General features: G+C 36.0%; 1 protein-coding gene and 2 long non-coding RNA genes across 3 annotated transcripts; 1 reads left to right on the top strand and 2 right to left on the bottom strand.

Annotated features, from left to right (window-relative positions):
* Positions 1 to 36: 36 nt before the first annotated feature.
* On the bottom strand, positions 37 to 15,973 carry LOC149668236 (uncharacterized). The gene is made up of 5 exons (XM_089841260.1): positions 15,880 to 15,973; positions 15,480 to 15,558; positions 11,257 to 11,344; positions 10,670 to 10,825; positions 37 to 300 (listed from the first exon to the last, which is right to left on the bottom strand). The coding sequence occupies exons 1-5, from the start codon at positions 15,971 to 15,973 to the stop codon at positions 37 to 39; spliced, it is 681 nt and encodes a 226-aa protein (XP_089697386.1).
* On the top strand, positions 2,551 to 3,519 carry LOC149668237 (uncharacterized). Its single transcript, XR_016368028.1, has 3 exons — positions 2,551 to 2,673; positions 2,808 to 2,885; positions 2,976 to 3,519. It is a non-coding gene; the product is annotated as an uncharacterized LOC149668237 (long non-coding RNA).
* Positions 15,974 to 16,012: 39 nt separating the features above from the next.
* LOC149668238 (uncharacterized) lies at positions 16,013 to 17,342 on the bottom strand. The gene is made up of 2 exons (XR_016368019.1): positions 17,182 to 17,342; positions 16,013 to 16,836 (listed from the first exon to the last, which is right to left on the bottom strand). It is a non-coding gene; the product is annotated as an uncharacterized LOC149668238 (long non-coding RNA).
* Positions 17,343 to 22,445: the final 5,103 nt, after the last annotated feature.

The following is a 22,445-nucleotide window of genomic DNA, read 5'->3' on the forward strand; positions in this document are numbered from 1 at the left end:
TATAGCGAAATATATGAAATACATTTTGCTTCTTACTTAGTTGACCCGAAAAGGAGGCGTATAGGCGATCATCGAAAAGATGAGCCAACCAATCAAGCCGACTTTCATGGAACTGCGATCCAATCGCCTGGGTGGTTCGGCTCCGGCGTCAAGGAGGGCGCCGTATTCGTACCAAAGAGCCTCACCGAACGACCAAAAAAAACTGTTATTCGAGGCCTTCAAATCGACTAAGAATCGCACCGCCAAAAACTTCAAGAAAATGGCCATAGCGGGAAACAGGCACAGAATGCAAATCCATACCTAGCAAAGTTACAATAAAGAAATTTGTTTAGCCTTGATCTTTTAAACGCTATAGGGATAGGAGAACCAAAGATGATGGGGGTTGGATGCGAAATCTTAGAGAAGCAGGTGCGCTAACTGTGGAACGGCTAACATTGGGTGGAACGCCAAAAATGGGGGAGGAATAGTCGGACTCAATTGTAATTGGTTCTTCTGTAGCCCTTCTGAGCCAATTACAATTGAGTCCGACTATTCCTCCTGCATTTTTGGCGTCCCACCCAAACTGAGTCGTGCCACACGTAGTGCACTTACATTTATCTCAGATTTCGGATCATCCCCCTCCCCCCATCATCCTTGGGAAAACTAGACGCGGTGGCGGCAAGGAAATCACGGCACGAGCAACAGGAGATTAGTAATCTAATAAATCTTGGAACGTTCGAATTTCTTAGTACTGTTTAATGCCTTTAGTGTTGGCGGTAAATGAGGATCAGTTCATTTTCTGGTACAACAAAGTTACTAAAAAATTTCAAATTACTGTTTAAAGATGGACTTGGGTAAATGAGATCTCAGACCACTTAACCCATGGACAGGCAACTGAATAGGGGCTAGGTTTGCTTAGAGCAAAGACTGACACTAGCGCTGTGGCGGCGGATGTTGGAAGTTTTTCGCCAAACCATAGTAAAATTCGCGCCATTTTGTTTTTTGAGGAGTAGAGATCTCCAGTCACCGATATGGGGAGAAAATCTGACTAAATTATAAAAGTTAGTTGAATTTCATTATTTATTTATTTTAGCCTCTCTCTCATTAAAGATTCATAAACGATCTAATAATAATAATAATAATAATAATAATAATAAATGCTTTTATTGGATCAATCAATTAAGGCATAGCCTTGTTTACAATGATGTCCCGTCATTAAATTAACTTAAGTTAAGAATACTAAAAGAGTTTTTATATTTTATGAAATGTCTGTTTTTATGTATTACAGGTTTGTGGTTATTGTTTAATTCAGTTTGTCAGAGATGTAGTTTCGCACCGCATTTTTAAATTGGGTTATTGATTTTAGCGATTTAACCTCATTGTCCAGTTTATTCCAACATGTTATACCTTGAAATTTGACACTTCTATCTCTGTTACGTGAGGTACAAGTTTCAGTGTAAAAGTTGAACTTATCTCCCCGAGTTCTCGAATCGGAACTGCTTTTTAGGAACCAGTTTGAAACATATTCTGGTACAATCGAGTTTTTGACCTTAAACATGAAAATTAACAGGTCTATAAAATAGTTAAAATCCGGTGTGTTTATTTGCGCGACTTCTCTGGCCAATGTCGCTGAAGAGTACTTGCGTTCATTTGAGATTAGTTTAGCACACTTATTATGAAGGGAATACAGCTTAGATTGGTTGGCCTTTGATGTATTATGGTAAAAAATGTTGCAATATTGCAGTATCGGTTTTATACAGGAATTGTAAAGTGTACGTAATGTCTCTGTGGGAAGATTATTCTGTAACGGTCTAAGTATCCAGAGACGAGTGTTTACCTTCTTAAGAACGTAGTCTACGTGATTTGACCAAGAAAGGAGCTCGTCAAGCCACAGACCCAAATATTTCTAGTGTGTTACTCTTTTTATTGACCCGTCACATAGTGAGGTTAGACAACTTGCTAGTTGTCTCATCTGCTTGTTCGGAGAGATTAGCATAAAGTTTGTTTTCTCGGTATTTAAGATCAGATCCTTTTTAAGTAGAGTTTCCTTAAATGATCTCAGATCCTGTTCGGTGTCTTTAATTAACGTCTGCAGGTCCTTGTTTGATGAAATTAGGGCTGTGTCGTCAGCGTATTCTTTAGATTTAGATGACCTTAGGCATTTATGGTTATCAGACGTATATATATTGAAAAGAAGGGGACCCATAACACTACCCTGTGGGACCCCGTGTTTAACGGACCCTTATTCCGAGTAATATTCTACAGGGCCGGTAGGCCCTTGTAGATATGACTTGACACCCTTTTGTAACGTTAAAGCAAAATTCACATGCTTTTACTTAATTTCCTATGGAGATTAACATGGCGTTTTTCGTGATTTACCCCCACCGCGAACAGAAAAACTACAACGAAGTTACTTTTCGGAATACTCTTGAATTAACAATTAAGTATTCAAGGTGTGCTATCGGCTAGTTTAATTTAAATCAATTAACTCTAAGTATGTTAATTTTAGTTAATTCTGAAAGTACGTCAAAAATTACTTTTGGGTCAGACTATCTAGCAGTAGACGCTGACAAATTACTTTGGTATTTCATCCGAGCTTGAGCACCTTTATATGTATTTTCTAATTAACTGTAGCACCCTTAATAAGAAATACGTCGTTATCAGGTCGAATTTTCGTCTAGAAAAGTAATTCAGGTAAATAATTACAGTTAACAGAGGTTTTTATATCATTTAAAGTAAGTTTTTGAACGTTCTTTACGGCCAAGGCTTAAGGTGTATTTTAGTTTGTCTATGTAATATAGTCTTTATAGTGTCTTTCCCCTTTAAAGATAAAAAAGCTAATTTCCAGCTCTGTATTATAAAAATACGCAGTCTGCTTCGTTTTCTGCTACCAACAAATATAGCAGGTATACAGGGTTTCATTATTTGTTAATCTCACTAAAATGCTACTAATTGTGAAGATGTGTGATATATTTCCTTAAACTAAACCAATGTAGAGGAATTTCCATGTTTACATCAGCACAGATTCTCTCAACGTAACCACGTTGGAAACGATTCGTTAAAACAATTTTTTTCCTGGTGAAACAGTCCGTATATGATATTACGTTTTATAAATTATTTGTTACCAAGAGTGGATTGTTTAATTTAGAAATATAAGGAACAGTGGTGCTGATTAATCCAGGAGAACATTGTCTTTACGTAATTAGTCAAATAAATTCCATGTGCAGATTTTTTCAACGTAAACACGTGGGAAACAGAGGGTTACGTTCGCTATTTCCACAGTCCTCATTGCCGTTTGTTTATATGTCAGAATTGCTATGAATTGTTTAGGTATTTGATTTAATTACTGGTATTTAAGAGAAACTATGGAATCACATCATTCATTAACATTGTAACCTTTGTAGTTGTTGTAACGGGCTCCCCGGTACAACATATTTACTTGTTAATCTTCACGTTACCGCAAATTTAGGATGGGGCATGATAAAAATTGAACGCAATGTGTTGGAACTAATCAAAAACTCATCTAAACTTAAGGTTAATAATATTTTGAAGCTCAATTTATAAGCTAAGTCAATACTTCCAAACCACAATCCTTCATTAATTTCAACATAATTAAGTATAATTAGGGTGAATTTAAACATAAAATATACATATTTTGGATAAAAACTCGAATAAATTTTAAATGGACTACTTAATTAATATTTAAACTGTATAGCTGTTGATAAAGCCTCGTATTTCTATTTCACACTTAATCAAGATAAACCTTTAATTAAACTTAATCAGGATAAACCTTTAATTAAACTTAATCAGGATAAACCTTTAATTAAACTTAATCTGGATAAACCTTTAATTAAACTTAATCCGGATAAACCTTTAAATTAAACTTAATCGAGATACACCTTTAAATTAAACTTAATCGAGATAAGCCTTTAAACCAAACTTAATCGAGATAAGCCTTTAAACCAAACTTAATCGAGATAAGCCTTTAAACCAAACTTAATCGAGATAAGCCTTTAAACTGAACCTAATCGTGATAAGCCTTTAAACCAAACTTAATCGAGTTAAACCTTTAAACTAAACTTAATCGAGATAAGCCTTTAAACTAAACTTAATCGAGATACACCTTTAAATTAAACTTAATCGAGATACACCTTTAAATTAAACTTAATCGAGATACACCTAAGCCTTTAAACTAAACTTAATCGAGATAAGCCTTTAAACCAAACTTAATCGAGATAAGCCTTTAAACCAAACTTAATCGAGATAAGCCTCTAAACCAAACTTAATCGAGATAAGCCTTTAAACCAAACTTAATCGAGTTAAAAATTTAAACTAAGCATAATCGAGTTAAACCTTTAAACTAAACTTAATCTAGATAAGCCTTTAAACTAAACTTAATCGAGATAAGCCTTTAAACCAAACTTAATCGAGTTAAACCTTTAAACTAAACTTAATCGAGATAAGCCTTTAAACTAAACTTAATCGAGATAAGCCTTCAAACTAAACTTAATCGAGATAAGCCTTTAAACTAAACTTAATCGAGATAAGCCTTTAAACTAAACTTAATCGAGATAAGCCTTTAAATTAGACTTAATCGAGATAAGCCTTTAAATTAGACTTAATCGAGATAAGCCTTTAAATTAGACTTAATCGAGATAAGCCTTTAAACTAAACTTAATCGAGATAAACCTTTAAACTAAACTTAATCGAGATAAACCTTTAAACGTAAGTAAAATTAAGGTGAAATTAACGCAAAACACGATTTTTTTGGTTAAATTCATGGATACCTTATTTAATTAAAATTAAAACTATACTTATCTTTCACCCAGTCTCAATTTTCCTATTTAATCTTTACAATTAAATGAGCACTTAAGTCCATATTTACCCGCATTTCAAGTCCATATTTAGACCCATTTCAAGTCCATATTTAGACCCATTTCAAGTCCATATTTAGACCCATTTCAAGTCGATATTTAGACCCATTTCAAGTCCATATTTAGACCCATTTCAAGTCCATATTTAGACGCATTTCAAGTCCATATTTAGACGCATTTCAAGTCCTTATTTAGACCCATTTCAAGTCCATATTTAGACCCATTTCAAGTCCATATTTAGACCCATTTCAAGTCCATTATTAGACCCATTTCAAGTCCATATTTAGACCCATTTCAAGTCCATATTTACCTCCATTTCATGTCCATATTTACCCCATTTCATGTCCATATTTACCCCCATTTCAAGTCCATATTTACCCCCATTTCAAGTCCATATTTACCTCCATTTCATGTCCATATTTACCCCCATTTCAAGTCCATATTTACCTCCATTTCATGTCCATATTTACCCCCATTTCAAGTCCATATTTACCTCCATTTCATGTCCATATTTACCCCATTTCAAGTCCATATTTACCCCCATTTCAAGTCCATATTTACCCCCATTTCAAGTTCATATTTACCCCATTTCAAGTCCATATTTACCCCATTTCAAGTCCATATTTACCTCCATTTCAAGTCCATATTTACCTCCATTTCAAGTCCATATTTACCTCCATTTCAAGTCCATATTTACCTCCATTTCATGTCCATAATTACCCCATTTCATGTCCATATTTAGCCCCATTTCAAGTCCATATTTACCCCCATTTCATGTCCATATTTACCCCCATTTCATGTCCCAATTTACACACCCATTTCATGTCCCAATTTACACCCATTTCATGTCGCAATTTATCCCCATTTCATGTCCCAATTTAAAACCCCTATTAATCTCATATGAAACCCCTGTTCACCCCATTTCAGGACCATGCGCCTGATTTACAGGAATATTTATAGTCTTGTTCAGTGGGACTTCACTACCTTTCCTATTGTGTTTGTACACGTTGAAGGCTCTCTTATTATATCAATCCTGACTGAACACGATTTTAAGAAAAAATGTTAATGCCGTCGGGTTAGGTAAGGCATATGTTAGTTAGGTTACGTGTCATTGAGACACAAATTTCAAGCATTGTACCTCTTAATAGTAGACGTATTTATCCTATAAATGTTATAAATTTAATAAAAAAAAAGTTCAATAATAACAAACGTTTTATCGTTGACAGCGTTTAAAAATAAAAATATTTTCTTTTAATAATATGTGGTTTTTCATAGGCACTATATTACGTTAGAAAATTATTTTTGGGAACTCATTCTATGTTCAAACTTCGTTTAAGTTCGTTACAGTGTTACGTAATTTGACTTAAAAATTAAAATAGGCCAATCGCTTTATAACGGTGCATTTCTGCGATTTAAAAATATTTCATTCTTCTAAACTATAAATTTTGCTTAATGTTTTACAAAATAGATGGGATTATTGCTCATTTTACATAACCACTCAAGTTAATCAGATGTTAAAGGGATAGAATCAAGGATTTCCGACTAGTACAAGATGAGGGCAGTTTTAGGTTAAAAAATGTGCCTAAAATTATGTGTGCCAAAAAAAAAAATCGAATTAAACCGTTTAAAATTAAGAAAAGTACGTTAGATATTTTGAAATTCAAACTAGCCGCGAATACCACCCAACTTGTTTTGTTACCCTAGTGACGTTGCTAACGTCCACTGATTCATTGGTTGTTTGGAAATAGGAGTATATAGGTAGCTCTAGATCACTGTATAGTAGCTTTTCTCCTTCACTGGGGAAGCGGCGCATATTCGAGAAGACATTTGTAAACATAATTCTGATTTATCATGTTTATTATCCTTTGTTTCCTTAACTCTTGGTTACGTTGTAGAGTTGGGATGATAGAGATTTGTCAAAATAGTTACGGGTAATGGCCAAAACACCTCATTTTTGCGCTATTTTGGCAAAGGCTTAACTTCCATGAAAAATACTAATTTGGCGAAAATGCAAAATGCACAATAGTATGAAAACTACTTTTAGGTGTAAATCTACTATATTTCCGTGTGAGAGGAGGCTAGCGGGGTAATGTAGGTGGTTCGCTCGTGTTTTTGCCGAACGACTGTAGAGGGAGCAGTGATGGGAGCGGCGCCGAAAACTAATTCTTTTAAACATTAATTAAAAATAGTTAAGTTATTAAAACTATCAATATATATATATTTTTGAAAACGTAATTTTAGGTTCTATCTGATTTAAAAAAATGAAAGCTTTTCGTTTGTAGTCAAAAGATTGATTCTATCCCTTTAACGGGCGTAGATAGAATTTTAATTTAAGCCAAGATGTTTGTCCCATTAGACCAAATCCAAAACCGCCAAATTGCGGTAGTTTTCAGCCGAATTGGAATTCGGTCGTAAGGCAGGCAAGCGGTTAATTACCATAGTACAATTAACTTGAAATGGGTCAATAGGGCCTTAAAAGTTAAAAAGGGGAAAATAGGGTCTTTAAATGGGTAAACAGGTCTTTAAATGGGTAAACAGGGACTTGAAATGGTGTATTGACCGATTTGTTTTACACCATAAACGTGGTGCTAAATATGAAAAAAATAAATATTTTACAACTATTTCACTTCACTTGGTTTAATAATGTGACAGAGGTAGCGTACTTTTTCCATACTTTTAACACCATTAAACTAAGTAATATTAGAAGTTCAACAGATTGCCTAACAAAGATGTTAAAAACCCCCTGTAAATGGTGCATTAATGCCTAATATTTCCTTAATACTTGCAAATAATATTAGCAAATGGCGTGAATTGATCATAAAAATGGGGTTAAAGTACACCCTAAATGATGTCTTTTTTGGCACCGGAAAAAACAGCATATATGGTGTTTGAATGCACCGTTATATTTTAGAGTGCAAATGTATGACGGTGAAGCAAACATGATTATTCAAAATTTAATTACATTAAGACTGAAGTGACAGATATTATAAAAAACCGTCTTGGTTTGGACCAAGGCCGAAAAAACAAACGATATGTTTGAGGTTTATCAATTGACTGAAGTTTCAGATATTGAAATTTTTTTCTAGTTATTTTTATCCACTCAATCCTTAATCAATATTTAATTCAATCAACTGATTTTACTGTTAATCGATCTAGTCCCTCTAAATTAATTGAAAAAATTACATATCTACGCTTTTTCAAGAACAATTACATTTTCCGAAAACATTTTATCATGAAATTAATTATTTTGAAGGGAGTACGTGTTGAGGCATCAGTATTGAATATTTGAAATGTTCTACTGGATGTCTAAAAAGAGCAAGTGAACTTTGGCATAACTCGAATGGAAAATGTAAATATTTAATTGATACCAAACCAGGGTGTTGCGCGAATTTATACATTAAATTTCGTATATCGAAATGCTACATTTCTATTGTCGCCTCTATGAAGGTAAAGTTGCACTGGAACTTCCATTTCCATACTTTAGAATTTCTTGGTCATAACTCAGTCTTCATTTGAAACGTCACCCCCTACTTTACACTTAATATAAACAAGATGTCCCAATGGCTGGGACTAAATAGTAGCCACATCGTTATCTATTTAATTTGCACATAAATAAAAAGAAAAAAATTCAAAGACCCTAAACAAAAAATTAGAAGTGTCCGACCCCACAGTGGTAGCGTGTCTTACTGCTGCGCCAGCCAGCCAGACTCAATTCCCGGGTGCGGTGTGAAAATTTTTTTAATTAAAATAAAATCTCTAACTGAGCTCAGCTACCACTATTGGTTCCATTTAAGCTAAAATCTGACGATAACGAAAGCGAAAACCCCGGCCATATACTACGGCTCGGGTCAAACTAAGAGCCTATCGTATACTACAATGTGGCTAAAAATTGCATAATTGGTTCTTTGGAAAATGTGTAGGCCTTTAAAACTATCCGTAAATTTGTGTTAACATGAAATTTTTCGTATTTTAAAGATGTACAACCTTTTATTAATAAGGACTACGGAACCGATTATGAAGCGTTTTCACTCGTCTTAGGTTTATTTTTAGTTTTCGTATATAGAAATGTAGCATTTCGATATACGAAATTTAATGTATAAATTCGCGCAACACCCTGGTTTGGTATCAATTAAATATTTACATTTTCCATTCGAGTTATGCCAAAGTTCACTTGCTCTTTTTAGACATCCAGTAGAACATTTCAAATATTCAATACTGATGCCTCAACACGTACTCCCTTCAAAATAATTAATTTCATGATAAAATGTTTTCGGAAAATGTAATTGTTCTTGAAAAAGCGTAGATATGTAATTTTTTCAATTAATTTAGAGGGACTAGATCGATTAACAGTAAAATCAGTTGATTGAATTAAATATTGATTAAGGATTGAGTGGATAAAAATAACTAGAAAAAAATTTCAATATCTGAAACTTCAGTCAATTGATAAACCTCAAACATATCGTTTGTTTTTTCGGCCTTGGTCCAAACCAAGACGGTTTTTTATAATTCGTTATGAAAGAGGACTTGTTGCCTATTTTGTAAATAGGATCTGAACCATTCGAGGACTTTATCGCGAATTCCTATGTTTTCGAGGTCCCTAAGCAGGTTGGCATGTATCACAGTGTCAAACGCTTTGGATAGGTCAATAAAGACTAGTATTACATAGTGGCCCTTTTGTAAATTTCCTAGTACTGTTTCAAATAGGTCAAAAATGCATGTGGAAGTGGAATGTCTTGTTCTGAACCCGCTTTGGTAAGGATATAAGATTTGATTTTCTTCGAGATAATCGTATACGTTTCTGTAAGCCAGTCTTTCACACAATAGGGATAGGGCTGGCAGGATTGAAATGGAGCGATAGTTTTTAAGATCTTTGACGTCCCCGGACTTGTAAATTGGAATGACTTTGGCCAGTTTCCATTGTGTTGGAAATTTCCCAGATGCCAAGACTAGGTTGATAATTTTCGCTACTATTTTAGCTATTATGGCAGCTAGCGCTTTAAGAAGTGCTGGGCTTAGATCATCAATCCCGCATGCCTTATTGGTGTCCATTTTTTTGAGCATGTTGAAAATTTCATTTTCAGTAACCGGTGAAAAATTCGATAGGGTTTTTACCTCAGTTTCTTCTTCAATATTTACGATTTTGTGATTTTGGGTGGTAGCATTTGGGAGGTTTTTATCTAGTAATTGTTCGGCTACGTTAATATAGTAGTCATTGAACGCGTTTACTATATCACTAGGGTCTTCTATTGTCCCGTTCCTATAGGTAACTTTAGCGATTAATTTTCGTTGTTTTTGTTTAAGAAATGGTTTTAGCGTCTTCCAGAAAGCTGCCGTAGATTTGTCTTTACTAAGGTTATTTTGAAAGTAGTTTGTTCTACTTTGGTGTATTAGACGGTTTACTAAATTTCTCTGCTTTCTATCAAGTTAGTTTTTGTAAATATCACTCTGGTATTGTTTATAAAGTCTGTTTAACATTAAGCCTTGACTAAAATATATCCCGAACCATTAGAGACAAATTTTTCTTTACGGGACATTTGGCAACAAATTGCGGTCGGCAGACGCGTGAGGGCGCGTGCTACGCATTGCCATTTGTTAACGTGGGTTTAACATGGTTTTGCCTGTCCATGGGTTAAGTGGTCTGAGATGAGATGTACTCTTTTAAGTTCACCTTTAATTTTCCAGTGGAAAAAGTAACTCTTTATTAGGTCTCTTTAGGACTAAATTATCTTTTGGTTCACTAAAGCTTACCACGCACTAGTCCCTTTTTGCCAGCGTCCGTCCTATGATATTTCGAGCGCCTTTACTGGTGTACTTACTTCCAAGCTAAATGGTTTAATTAGTGCCAAGGCTCTTGGCAATTCAAGCGGATCGCGCAAAACGAAGGTGGCTTTGTCGTTGACATCTGGCTGGACAAAATCCACCACCAGACTTCTTGGGAAGCTGTTCTGAAGCGTCATGCTGAAGTTAACTTCCTAAATTATGGAGGTAGAGGGTAATTTTCTCTTTAAATTAAGACAAATTTCGTTAAAATCCGATAAGATTTCACCAGGGGTCACGTTTAGGCCTATCAGGTCTGAGCTCGTCTCTTTTATGATGACACAAAGGCACGAAATATAGCAATGGTTAAAATGTGTTGTCAACCCAAAGCCACTTTTAATTAACAATAAAGATACTTAATTTGTCAAGTTTTTAAAACTATTTTTCTTTGAAATAAATGCCCTAAAATAACCTTTGAGAATTTGGAATAACTATACAGGAAGGTTAAATAATTTTAAGAATTTTATTTTTTTGTGAAATATAACTTTCCATAAATAATGTAATATGTGAGCGACAGTGACAAGTTTGTACATAATAAATTAAAGGTTTGGGGTTTGTGTGTGAGATGTATAAAATTCATCTTTACTTTTCTTTGAAGCATTCCTACGACTCCAAACCATTTGCCGCGTTTCTTGAATCCGAAACTTCGTTCTTTCGACAATACCAACTCGTAACTGTATCCATTAAAAAGACTAGTAAGAAACGCATAGCTCTTTAAAGGGAGGGTGAAGAGGAAAATCAAGTGATTTTTTATCGATTCTTCTACTAATTAAAAGACTATTCTGCATACTGAAACATCCAGGAAATATAGTCTCCGAATGATTTTAAAATTCAAATTAGGTACAGATTTTATGGATAATTTGAAATAAGGACCTCGCGTAACGCCCTGCCTTTCTCTTAACAAAATTTCTTTTGCACACTCTACATCTCGCGCCACGATTGTCACATCGCGAGTATAACTTTAATCCAATCTCGCGCTTTTTACCTCTCCGAGTGACGTATGTCACGTGAGAGGTATTACACCGGCCGTGTCTGTCTGTGTGTGTGTCTGTGTGTCTGTCTGTCAGACCCCACGTGACCGCGTTCGCAGTTTGCGTATCGGAGCAAACGTGTTCCCAATTTCCGGACTGCATTGACAGTTCACGGAAATTTGGGTTTGTCTCCTCTGGCTATTCTTCTTAAGTTCCAACACCACCAGCTTTGGTTTTCGTCCACTCCACATGGACACTAGTCTGTACTTGCTTGCTTCCAAGCACCACCAACTTCTGTTCTTCGTCAACTTCACCTTGACACCAGCTTCTATGCACCACCATCTTCAGGTCTTTTGTCCATTCCACGTGGACGCCGGTCAGTACATTCTGGCTTCTTTTCCACCGTCATCGTTTGGTTTCAAGATATACGCGGCGAGCGGCTAGGGTTACGAGAAACGTCGAGCCTCCCAATGGCAGGGCTTCCACCATGGGTTCACGCGAATGCGTTTTTATCTATTATTTGGTTTTAAGATATACGCGGCGATCAGCTAGGGTTACGAGAAACGTCTAGCCTCCCAATGGCAGGGCTTCCACCAAAGGTTCACGCGAATGCGTTTTTATCTATTATTATAATGGAAACGGATCGTATATATACCCCAAAATTTGAAGAAAGCGGGCAAGAAGGGTACCCTTCAGTTTAAACGTCAATATTAGCAAAGTTTCGAAAGATATTATGAACAACTTTATTTTAAACGATTTAACTATTTTTAAAGTTATTTACTGGCGATTAAAATAATTAAAAATAATTATATTTATTTAAATATTAAAGATAAACCCAAGTACCGAAGTCGTTAAATCATTGCCTCCTATATCTATCAAAGCCCGTGCATTGCGTTATATTTCCTACATTGCCTCTTATATCTATTTAGGCCCGTGCATTGCGTTATATTTCCTACAATGCCTCCTCTATCTATCATGGCCCGTGCATTGCGATATATTTCATTCATTGCCTGCTATATCTATCAAGGCCCGTGCATTTCAAAACAACAACCAAAATGAGAAGCTCCTCTCAAAACCATAATAATTTCTTTTTCTCTACTAGTGGCGGTAGAGAGGGGTGTAGACTGTGTATCCCTTCCTCTGGGCGCGCTCTTGCGAGAGGATATACTGTACGCGCCCAGTAGGGGGATGACACTGAGCTAAGAGATAGAAGGGTATGACTTTAGCATACGTAGTACTGCCATTGATGAGGGAACTATTTATCGCGTATGTGATTCGATTTAGTAACCTTGCCCCAAATGGTCTGATGTAGGCAGGGAAAAGGGAGTTGAGATGGATTGGAAATGATGATGGGCGACCTGCGGCACCGTATCTCTCCCAATGTACCTCGCGCACGCCCCTACCCTTCGGTAGGCGATTGCTAAGTGCTGCCGCGTAGCGCCATTTTATTTGTATGAGAACTAGCTTCTATTTTTAAGATAGAGGGAGCGCCCTTTATAATTTTGTCCAGTACGACCCTACCTAACCGCTGAGGATGCTGGGAGGACTACGGTGCCGTAGGTGGGGGTACACAGGCAACGCTATAGGTATGGGGGTTTCCACTCCATTCCTCTCTCCTTCAAGATGGAAAACCCATACGCCGATTCGCGGTGCTAGTGACAGTGTTGCCAAGCTATGCATTTTCAAAACCACAAGATAGTGAAAAGTTGCTTGTCCACTTAAGGTAAATGCAATTAGTCTTTGTCAACTGTTACCGTTTTCCTACCCCCATATATGGAAATTATTCTATGAATAATGTTTAACTGTTTTTTCATACGCCCCCCCCCCCTTAGTTTGAAAGAGACCTTTTTTACAAGCTGGTGTTAAAAAAATTCAACGGCGCAAAAAGTATTTGACTATCTAAGAATATTTTTTAAATATAAACAAATGCTGTTAAGTTTATACGCCCCCTATTTGTGAAAGACCTTTTTTACGTACTTTTATCATTCTTTATTTGAATTTCAAAGCTAGTACTTCATAATTCAATCTTCCGTAATAAATTTCTTCGGAAAATAATATTTCAAACGTTACAGTCTTGCAAGGGGATTGCTTTTGCGGATTTTTGTGAGTATTTAACTGAATAATAAAATGGAGGAAGATATTTAAGTAAAGAGGAAATCAGAAAACGAAAGGCAAGGGAAAGAATGAGGGCAAAAAGGTCAGATCCCGAATTTAGGAAACGCGAAAATGAAAGGAGAAGAGCGTTAGCCGCGGAAAAAAGGCTGTTTCTGGAACAGGTTCTAGCACACAAAATGTTGGTCCTACCACGAGGCCAGTTGGCCATGATCGTACGAAAGATAATGCATTAAATAAATGTTCTATTGAAAGTACTGTAGGCGTAGGCATATCTATTAATAAGGAACCCAATAATGTACAAAATGTTAATGCTAATATTAGTGAAATCATCGAAAGCGATGAACAAGTACGAGCCTAGCTTATGTGTGATTGGGTTGTGGCTTCCATGTTTTGGGGACATTTGCTTTTTTTGTGGCGAGGTATGATTCAGCTTTGATATGGACAAATGTTGCAAATCATACTGGTAGACTAAGAATTCGGTTGAGGTATAGCGAGAGAGTAGAGTTTCCACAGCAATTGAGAGATAATGAAAAGGCTTGAACAATTGACTATTTTAAAATTGAATTCCTGCACTTGCAAAGAATTAAAAAAAGCGATAGATGCATATATTTAGGTTGTTTAAGGGGTAGTGATAGTCATCTCCACTCGGAGAGGTAATATTTTGGCTTTCCCAACTTGTTTTATTCGGCATGGAGCGTGCCACGAGAATTTTATTAACAAAAAGGCAGGGAGTTACGCGATTGGTCGGAGGTCCTTATCTCAAATTATCCATAAAATCTGAGCCTAATTTGAATTTTAAAATCATTCTGAGATATTTTCTGTATGTTTCACTAAGCAGAATGGTCTTATAATTGGTGGAAGAATCGATAAAAACTCACTTGATTTTCCACTTCACTCTTCCCTTAACAGGATTATTATTTAAGGCAAACAGAATTAACAATAAAGTGAAACACTAATAAGAGTGAACACTAATATTTTCGATTAACTTTCTGTCGTATACATGCGCGATTTATAGGGCAAATCGAATTATATTCAACAGGTTTTCACTATGAAATCTGCCATCTCTATAAGGCAAAAATAATATATTCTACTCTTGTCTTCGTTTCTGTAATCCTATTTAGCAGAATTCTCATTGGATGGAAATCCCATTCAGCCGAACTCCCATTGAATGGAAATCCCATTCTGCCGAAATGTGCCAAAGTATTTTTGAAATTTGAGGAGTGACGGATTTCAAATCAATGGGGTTTATGTACTATAATCCCTTCGATATGATAAGAATTTTAACGCTGTTCACCGGATTATGACATCTTGTATGTTCTGCCCTTTGAACGTTATCAATGTTTAGGGTGAGACCAGGAATGGAAGCAATCGAAATAATGATGTTCGAAAGGTAACTTATTCCATATTTGAGTTGGGTTAGAGTGGAGCCTCCGAGATGAACTAGGCCCATGCGTGTCGCGTAGCGAGAATATTTTTTTAACCAATTTAGTTCGCCGTGGTTATACGCTCGGGGGCACTTATATTACCGTAAAATAAACGAAGTTCAACCCCGTGACCCTGTCGACTGCTTAGGTATTTGAGCCAAGGTCGCGGATTGTAAGTATACGTTTTTGTTAGAATATAGCCTAAACTTTAACATAGGTCAAAGGGTCACTACCCATAGGGGGAGCTTTATACGTCAAAATTAATGACGTCACATTGTCATGCCTGTATTTTATCTCACCCAGTCTCACTCGCGTGTGTACCGGTAACCCTAACGGTGATGTACAATACAGTCTTTCTTAACAGTATTATTGTTGTTCCTAATAAACGTTTTTGCATTAATTCAATTAACTAAGCCATTGTTTTATTGCGTTAACTCGATCATCCAACAATGTGGTAGCAGAGCGTGGTTACCAATGTACGACTTTAAAAACGCAATAACGTTGGAAGGCAAAGGCTTAAGGTACGGTCAACATTAGTGCGTAGTAAACAAAAACAAAGATGGCGGACGGCAGTAGCACCTCACTCATGGGACAGATTACGAAACTAAAGTCACCCAATTGTGTCAATTGGCGGTTTGAAATGGAGATGGTCTTGAGGGATCGAGGTCTTTGGGATATTATAAAAGACAGAAACAGCACCTGACCCATCAGCGTCTGCAGATATTCGACAAAAGTATAAACTATGGGTAGAGAAAGCTTTTTCATCTCTCGCTCTTGGCTTGTCTGAAGACATACTGTAGTGTTCAAATCCGGGGTAAATAATTAGTCGGGATAATTATACACTTAAGATTTATTCTACATTTAATGAAGGTTGGTTATTACATAGTACAGGATGGGAGCAACGCGTTTACGTTACCGTCCAGAGCCGAGGAGAGAGCGAGAGTGTTTTCCCGTCGGGAGGTTGGCTCTAGCCTTTGATTAGTGAGACTAGCGCCATCTACATCTTGTATGGAATAGTAAGTTTACATGTGAATATGACAATACTCTCCCGTTAGATTTTAAGTTCGAGGTACATAATAAGTTAAACGCGAGAATTTAAAAGTTCAAAATAATACTCATAAAAGCCTTTAAGAATTTAGTTTTACATTTTTAAAAGGGACTGTGGTTGTGCACTTAATGTAATAATGTTGTTAAACAAATTGTAAAGTTATTTTTAAAAGGGCATCAACTATTTTGAATTTGTACTACTCTAAGGAATCAAAATTTGATTGTCTCAGAGTCAGGTTATCACTTGATTGTTAAATTTAGGCAATGACGTTTAAAGGTTTAGCCGTGTAGGAACTCGTCTGTTCCGGATAGGACGATTGGAGGTCTGGCTTGGTGTCTCGACTTCTTTTGCTATGGATGGAGGTTCTGCTGAGGACTGTCTTTCTGATGATGGGATTGGTACTTGTTGTACTATTGGTTCCGTCCCGCTGCTGGCAGTTAGAGATGGTGGTACCAAGGACAGAGGTGTCCCCAAGACTTAAACTTAAGACTTCCTTAAAACTTGTAAAAATTAAAATAAATAAGTTTAAAACTTGTAAAAATTAAAATTTTCAACTCTTCCCTTAATGCATTCTCCTTTTCCTTGAACACTTCTTTGTGAGGGTCATTCTATAATGAATTTAACCCAACATGACTCCGTTAGAAGTTCTAGGTCCTATTAGCTTTAGGCCTAATATAAAGCCATTTAAAACTAAAATGTAGATTGGTTTGAGATAGAAGCTTTAAAACCAATGTTTCAACGAATAAAAGAACTACATAGCCTTATTATTTCATACATATTCAATAATTCTAAAGTAATAACAGCATCAAAATAAACAAACAATATGAAAATGGAAACTAGCATCTTCCGTAATAGGGCAATGAACGTAAACAAAGTATACATTTCTATTGCTATTAAATTAAATCCAGCTGTGGCCTGTCAATAAGTAAGGGATATTATAAAGAAAAGCTTACCTTCTTTTTGTGTTTCTGAGCCACTTGTTCAAGCTGATCCAGTAGTTGGCGTTGTATCTGTTCATTACAACGCCAACTACTGGATCAGCTTGAACAAGATCCAGTTGTAATTGTTTCTGTTGATTAATTTTAATCAACTTTTCTTCTAATGTGTTTATCATCTGCAAAGCTGGTCCAGGTAGGCTTTGCTTCCACTCTAAGGCAGACCAATCCGTCTTAAGCCTATTTTAAAAATTAATTGGTATAATTAAAACATTAAATCATAATTAAAACTCATTACTTCAAATAGTTACTTTAGGGTGGCTAAAATTTAGGTCTAATTATAACATTAAGTAAATATATTTACCTCTGCGCAAAAAATCTTAAACTATTTTAAGTAGTTATCATAAATCTCAAAGCTTTAATTATTAACAAATCAATTTAATCGCGATTAAACGTTCAGAACCTTGTCGAGGAATAGAATACTTTCCTCCCAGCGCGCAACGAGGCCAACGACACGAGGAGCCGTTTGATTTTTGTAGTTTAAAAAACAAAGATCACGTGGGTTTGAACTAGCCAATAAGAGCTCACTTAAGGAAAAAAAAACCTTTAGAGCTGGAAACCATCAGATCATCCTTCTTCTATTATCAACCCCTTCTGGTATGACCTTAAAAGCTACCAATGTCATAATGTAGAAGAGCTAAAACTAGTTGTTGGGGACTGGACAAAACCATCCCTCAAATATGGAAGCAGGAAGTGTCATGCCCTATTCCAAATTCCCTCACTTTCCAGGTTCAAGGCTTTTCCCTTGGCAAGTAATTTTTCCTCATAGATTTACCAGTTTTAGTTGTTTGTTTGTAGAACAGTTTTTATTTGTTCGTGGAACAGTTTTTATTTGTTCGTGGAACAGTTTTTATTTGTTCGTGGAACAGTTTTTATTTGTTCGTGGAACAGTTTTTATTTGTTCGTGGAACAGTTTTTATTTGTTCGTGGAACAGTTTTTATTTGTTCGTGGAACAGTTTTTATTTGTTCGTGGAAAAGTTTTTATTTGTTCGTGGAACAGTTTTTATTTGTTCGTGGAACAGTTTTTATTTGTTCGTGGAACAGTTTTTATTTGTTCGTGGAACAGTTTTTATTTGTTCGTGGAACAGTTTTTATTTGTTCGTGGAACAGTTTTTATTTGTTCGTGGAACAGTTTTTATTTGTTCGTGGAACAGTTTTATTTTTTCGTGGAACAGTTTTATTTGTTCGTAGAACAGTTTTATTTGTTCGTAGAACAGTTTTATTTGTTCGTAGAAAAGTTTTATTTGTTTGCTGAAAAGTTTTACTTGTTTGTGGAACAGTTTTGTTTGTTTGTGGAACAGTTTTATTTGTTCCGTTCGGGGAACAGTTTTTATTTGTTCGTGGAACAGTTTTTATTTGTTCGTTGAACAGTTTATATTTGTTCGTGGAACAGTTTTTACTTGTTTGTGGAACAGTTTTACTTGTTCGTGGAACAGTTTCAATTGTTCGTGGAACAGTTTTTATTTGTTCGTGGAACAGTTTTTATATGTTCGCTGAACAGTTTTTATTTGTTCGTGGAACAGTTTTTATTTGTTCGTGGAACAGTTTTTATTTGTTCGTGGAACAGTTTTTATTTGTTCGTGGAACAGTTTTTATTTGTTCGTGGAACAGTTTTTATTTGTTCGTGGAACAGTTTTTATTTGTTCGTGGAACAGTTTTTATTTGTTCGTGGAACAGTTTTTATTTGTTCGTGGAACAGTTTTTATTTGTTCGTGGAACAGTTTTTATTTGTTCGTGGAACAGTTTTTATTTGTTCGTGGAACAGTTTTTATTTGTTCGTGGAACAGTTTTTATTTGTTCGTGGAACAGTTTTTATTTGTTCGTGGAACAGTTTTTATTTGTTCGTGGAACAGTTTTATTTGTTCGTGGAACAGTTTTATTTGTTCGTAGAACAGTTTTATTTGTTCGTAGAACAGTTTTATTTGTTCGTAGAAAAGTTTTATTTGTTTGCTGAAAAGTTTTACTTGTTTGCTGAAAAGTTTTACTTGTTTGTGGAACAGTTTTGTTTGTTTGTGGAACAGTTTTATTTGTTTGTGGAACAGTTTTATTTGTTCCGTTCGGGGAACAGTTTTTATTTGTTCGTGGAACAGTTTTTATTTGTTCGTTGAACAGTTTATATTTGTTCGTGGAACAGTTTTTACTTGTTTGTGGAACAGTTTTACTTGTTCGTGGAACAGTTTCAATTGTTCGTGGAACAGTTTTTATTTGTTCGTGGAACAGTTTTTATATGTTCGCTGAACAGTTTTTATTTGTTCGTGGAACAGTTTTTATTTGTTCGTGGAACAGTTTTTATTTGTTCGTGGAACAGTTTTTATTTGTTCGTGGAACAGTTTTTATTTGTTCGTGGAACAGTTTTTATTTGTTCGTGGAACAGTTTTTATTTGTTCGTGGAACAGTTTTTATTTGTTCGTGGAACAGTTTTTATTTGTTCGTGGAACAGTTTTTATTTGTTCGTGGAACAGTTTTTATTTGTTCGTGGAACAGTTTTAATTTGTTCGTGGAACAGTTAGAACAATTAATTTAAAAACGACTAGGCCTAGTACGATGAAATTATAAACATGCTAGAACCAATAAAAGAAAATTAGTGAAACCAGGACAAAATTCCCCAACTTTTAGGACAATTTTCAAATTCCCCAACTTTTATCCAACATTTCACACGTATTTTCAAAATCCCAAACTTTCCATGACTTCCAGGTACTAAGGCAAACCCGGTTATGCTTTAGTATGCTCCCCTAAACCGGAATAGATTCCCCATAATGACATTTGGGAAAGTCATGTCATGCACTGCCAAAGTTGCAAGTGACATTAGAGGATTATAACTTCTATTCATCCATTGAAAGAAAATATTAACTTTCAAGGTTCTGGTTGCATTACCCTTGATGTTCAGTCTTGGCTAGATAAGTGCAACTAAACCAAGTAACTTGTGGATGATGAAGAAACCTTTTGATTCCCCTGAGTTTTTCAGGTTTTTTCCCACACATTTTTACGGGTTTTCCAGTTTTGAATGAGCCCTGATAGAGTAATGGCAGTACTACCTATGCAAACAACCTACCTTTCTGTGTCATCAAACTCTTAGGCGCCTACAAGAGCGTGCCCAGAGGGAGGGATACATAGTCTACACCTCTCTCTACCGCCACTACTCTATTGCTTTATTGTCATTTGATTTTATCAACAGTAAGCTAATCTTTAAGCCCCATCTATGTCTGCGAAAATCTTATCACCAAACTAACAACTTACTAATCAACAAATATAGAACGCATTTTTCTTGTCACACTTATTATCATTATTGTTAGGTAATGATATTTTTAATTAAAACCCCCACGTAAATTTATGTAAATCTAAAAAGTGGAAATAATAAAATTTACTTACAATATTAATGATCTAGCTGTTGTGAATCCACATGTAATTTAGTTCAATAATGTCTTTAACAGAAAAAAAACACTTCCTTGTACTTTGAAAATGTTCAATTTTTACCTCTCCGAGTGACGTATGTCACGTGAGAGGTATTACACCGGCCGTGTCTGTCTGTGTGTGTGTGTGTGTGTGTGTGTGTCTGTCAGACCCCACGTGACCGCGTTCGCAGTTTGCGTATCGGAGCAAACGTGTTCCCAATTTCCGTACTGCATTGACAGTTCACGGAAATTTGGGTTTGTCTCTTCTGGCTATTCTACTTGAGTTCCAACACCACCAGCTTTGGTTTTCGTCCACTCCACATGGACACTAGTCTGTACGTGCTTGCTTCCAAGCACCACCAACTTCTGTTCTTCGTCAATTTCACATTGACACCAGCTTCTATGCACCACTATCTTCTGTTCTTCGTCAATTCCACATTGACACCAGCTTCTATGCACCACCATCTTCAGGTCTTTGTCCATTCCACATGGACGCCAGTCAGTCCATTCTGGCTTCTCTTCCTTCGTCATCGTTTGGTTTCAAGATATACGCGGCGAGCGGCTAGGGTTACGAGAAACGTCTAGCCTCCCAATGGCAGGGCTTCCACCATCGGTTCACGCGAATGCGTTTTTATCTATTATTTGGTTTTAAGATATACGCGGCGATCAGCTAGTGTTACGAGAAACGTCTAGCCTCCCAATGGCAGGGCTTCCACCAAAGGTTCACGCGAATGCGTTTTTATCTATTATTATAATGGAAACGGATCGTATATATACCCCAAAATTTGAAGAAAGCGGGCAAGAAGGGTACCCTTCATTTTAAACGTCAATATTAGCAAAGTTTCGAAAGATATTATGAACAACTTTATTTTAAACGATTTAACTATTTTTAAAGTTATTTACTGGCGATTAAAATAATTAAAAATAATTATATTTATTTAAATATTAAAGATAAACCCAAGTACCGAAGTCGTTAAATCATTGCCTCCTATATCTATCAAGGCCCGTGCATTGCGTTATATTTCGTACATTGTCTCTTATATCTTTTTAGGCCCGTGCATTGCGTTATATTTCCTACATTGCCTCCTGTATCTATCTAGGCCCGTGCATTGCGATATATTTTTGAGAACAACAACCAAAATGGGAAGCTCCTCTCAGAACCATAATAATTTGTTTTCTCTGTTATATGAAATGAAAATATGGATAATATTTTCGGCAATTCGATTTGAATGGCTCTTTCTGATGTATCTTTCTCTCAGCACTGTTCATAATGGACAGGAACGTAGAGATTCGAGACACTTGGAATTACGATAGTGTTTCAAATCCTCTGTAATGAGGGCTTAACGACTTGGAGTGACTGGAAAGATAGATACACATCCTATTTTTTAGTTGTACCATGCGTACCACAATGTTGCCAGGCGTTTATTGAAGGATGCTTGGGTACTTGGTACAGACTGTTACGTCTACCAAGTTTCCTAGCATCCAAGAATAAATAGGATTCATAGAAGCCAGTGTTATGGGCATGTCATGGGTCAAGTCGTTAAATATATCGACGCAGTTAAATAGCTGATGGCATTATTTTATCCACTTTCTCATTGCGTTTCGAGTGGAAGTTCAACTTTGGCACGGACGACAGATGGCGCTCTTAACCTTCTACCCCCAAAAATCGCTGTTGTCTGCTCGTTTTCCCCTTCCGCGTTTTTTCGTTATAAACTTATGGTTTAACGAACTGTTAAGATAAAATTTCATATTTCCTTAGACAGATAAGCTTCTACTCCTTTCATCTTACTCCCAGTTAGATTTAACGTTGTTAAAACATAATCAGATGA

Source organism: Phalangium opilio, unplaced genomic scaffold (genome assembly GCF_054372755.1).
Source record: "Phalangium opilio isolate 3A_F unplaced genomic scaffold, DU_Popi_V2 ptg000056l_1, whole genome shotgun sequence".
In the NCBI taxonomy this organism is placed as follows: Eukaryota; Metazoa; Arthropoda; class Arachnida; order Opiliones; family Phalangiidae; genus Phalangium; species Phalangium opilio.

Coding starts and splice junctions, on each gene's coding strand:
- LOC149668236 (XM_089841260.1), bottom strand. CDS start 15,973: ATGTCTTCAGACAAGCCAAGAGCGAGAGATGAAAAAGCTTTCTCTACC. Junction 11,345..15,479: donor ACACACGCGAGTGAGACTGG/GTGAGATAAAAT, acceptor TAATGGATACAG/TTACGAGTTGGTATTGTCGA. Junction 10,826..11,256: donor TAGGAATGCTTCAAAGAAAA/GTAAAGATGAAT, acceptor TCCATAATTTAG/GAAGTTAACTTCAGCATGAC.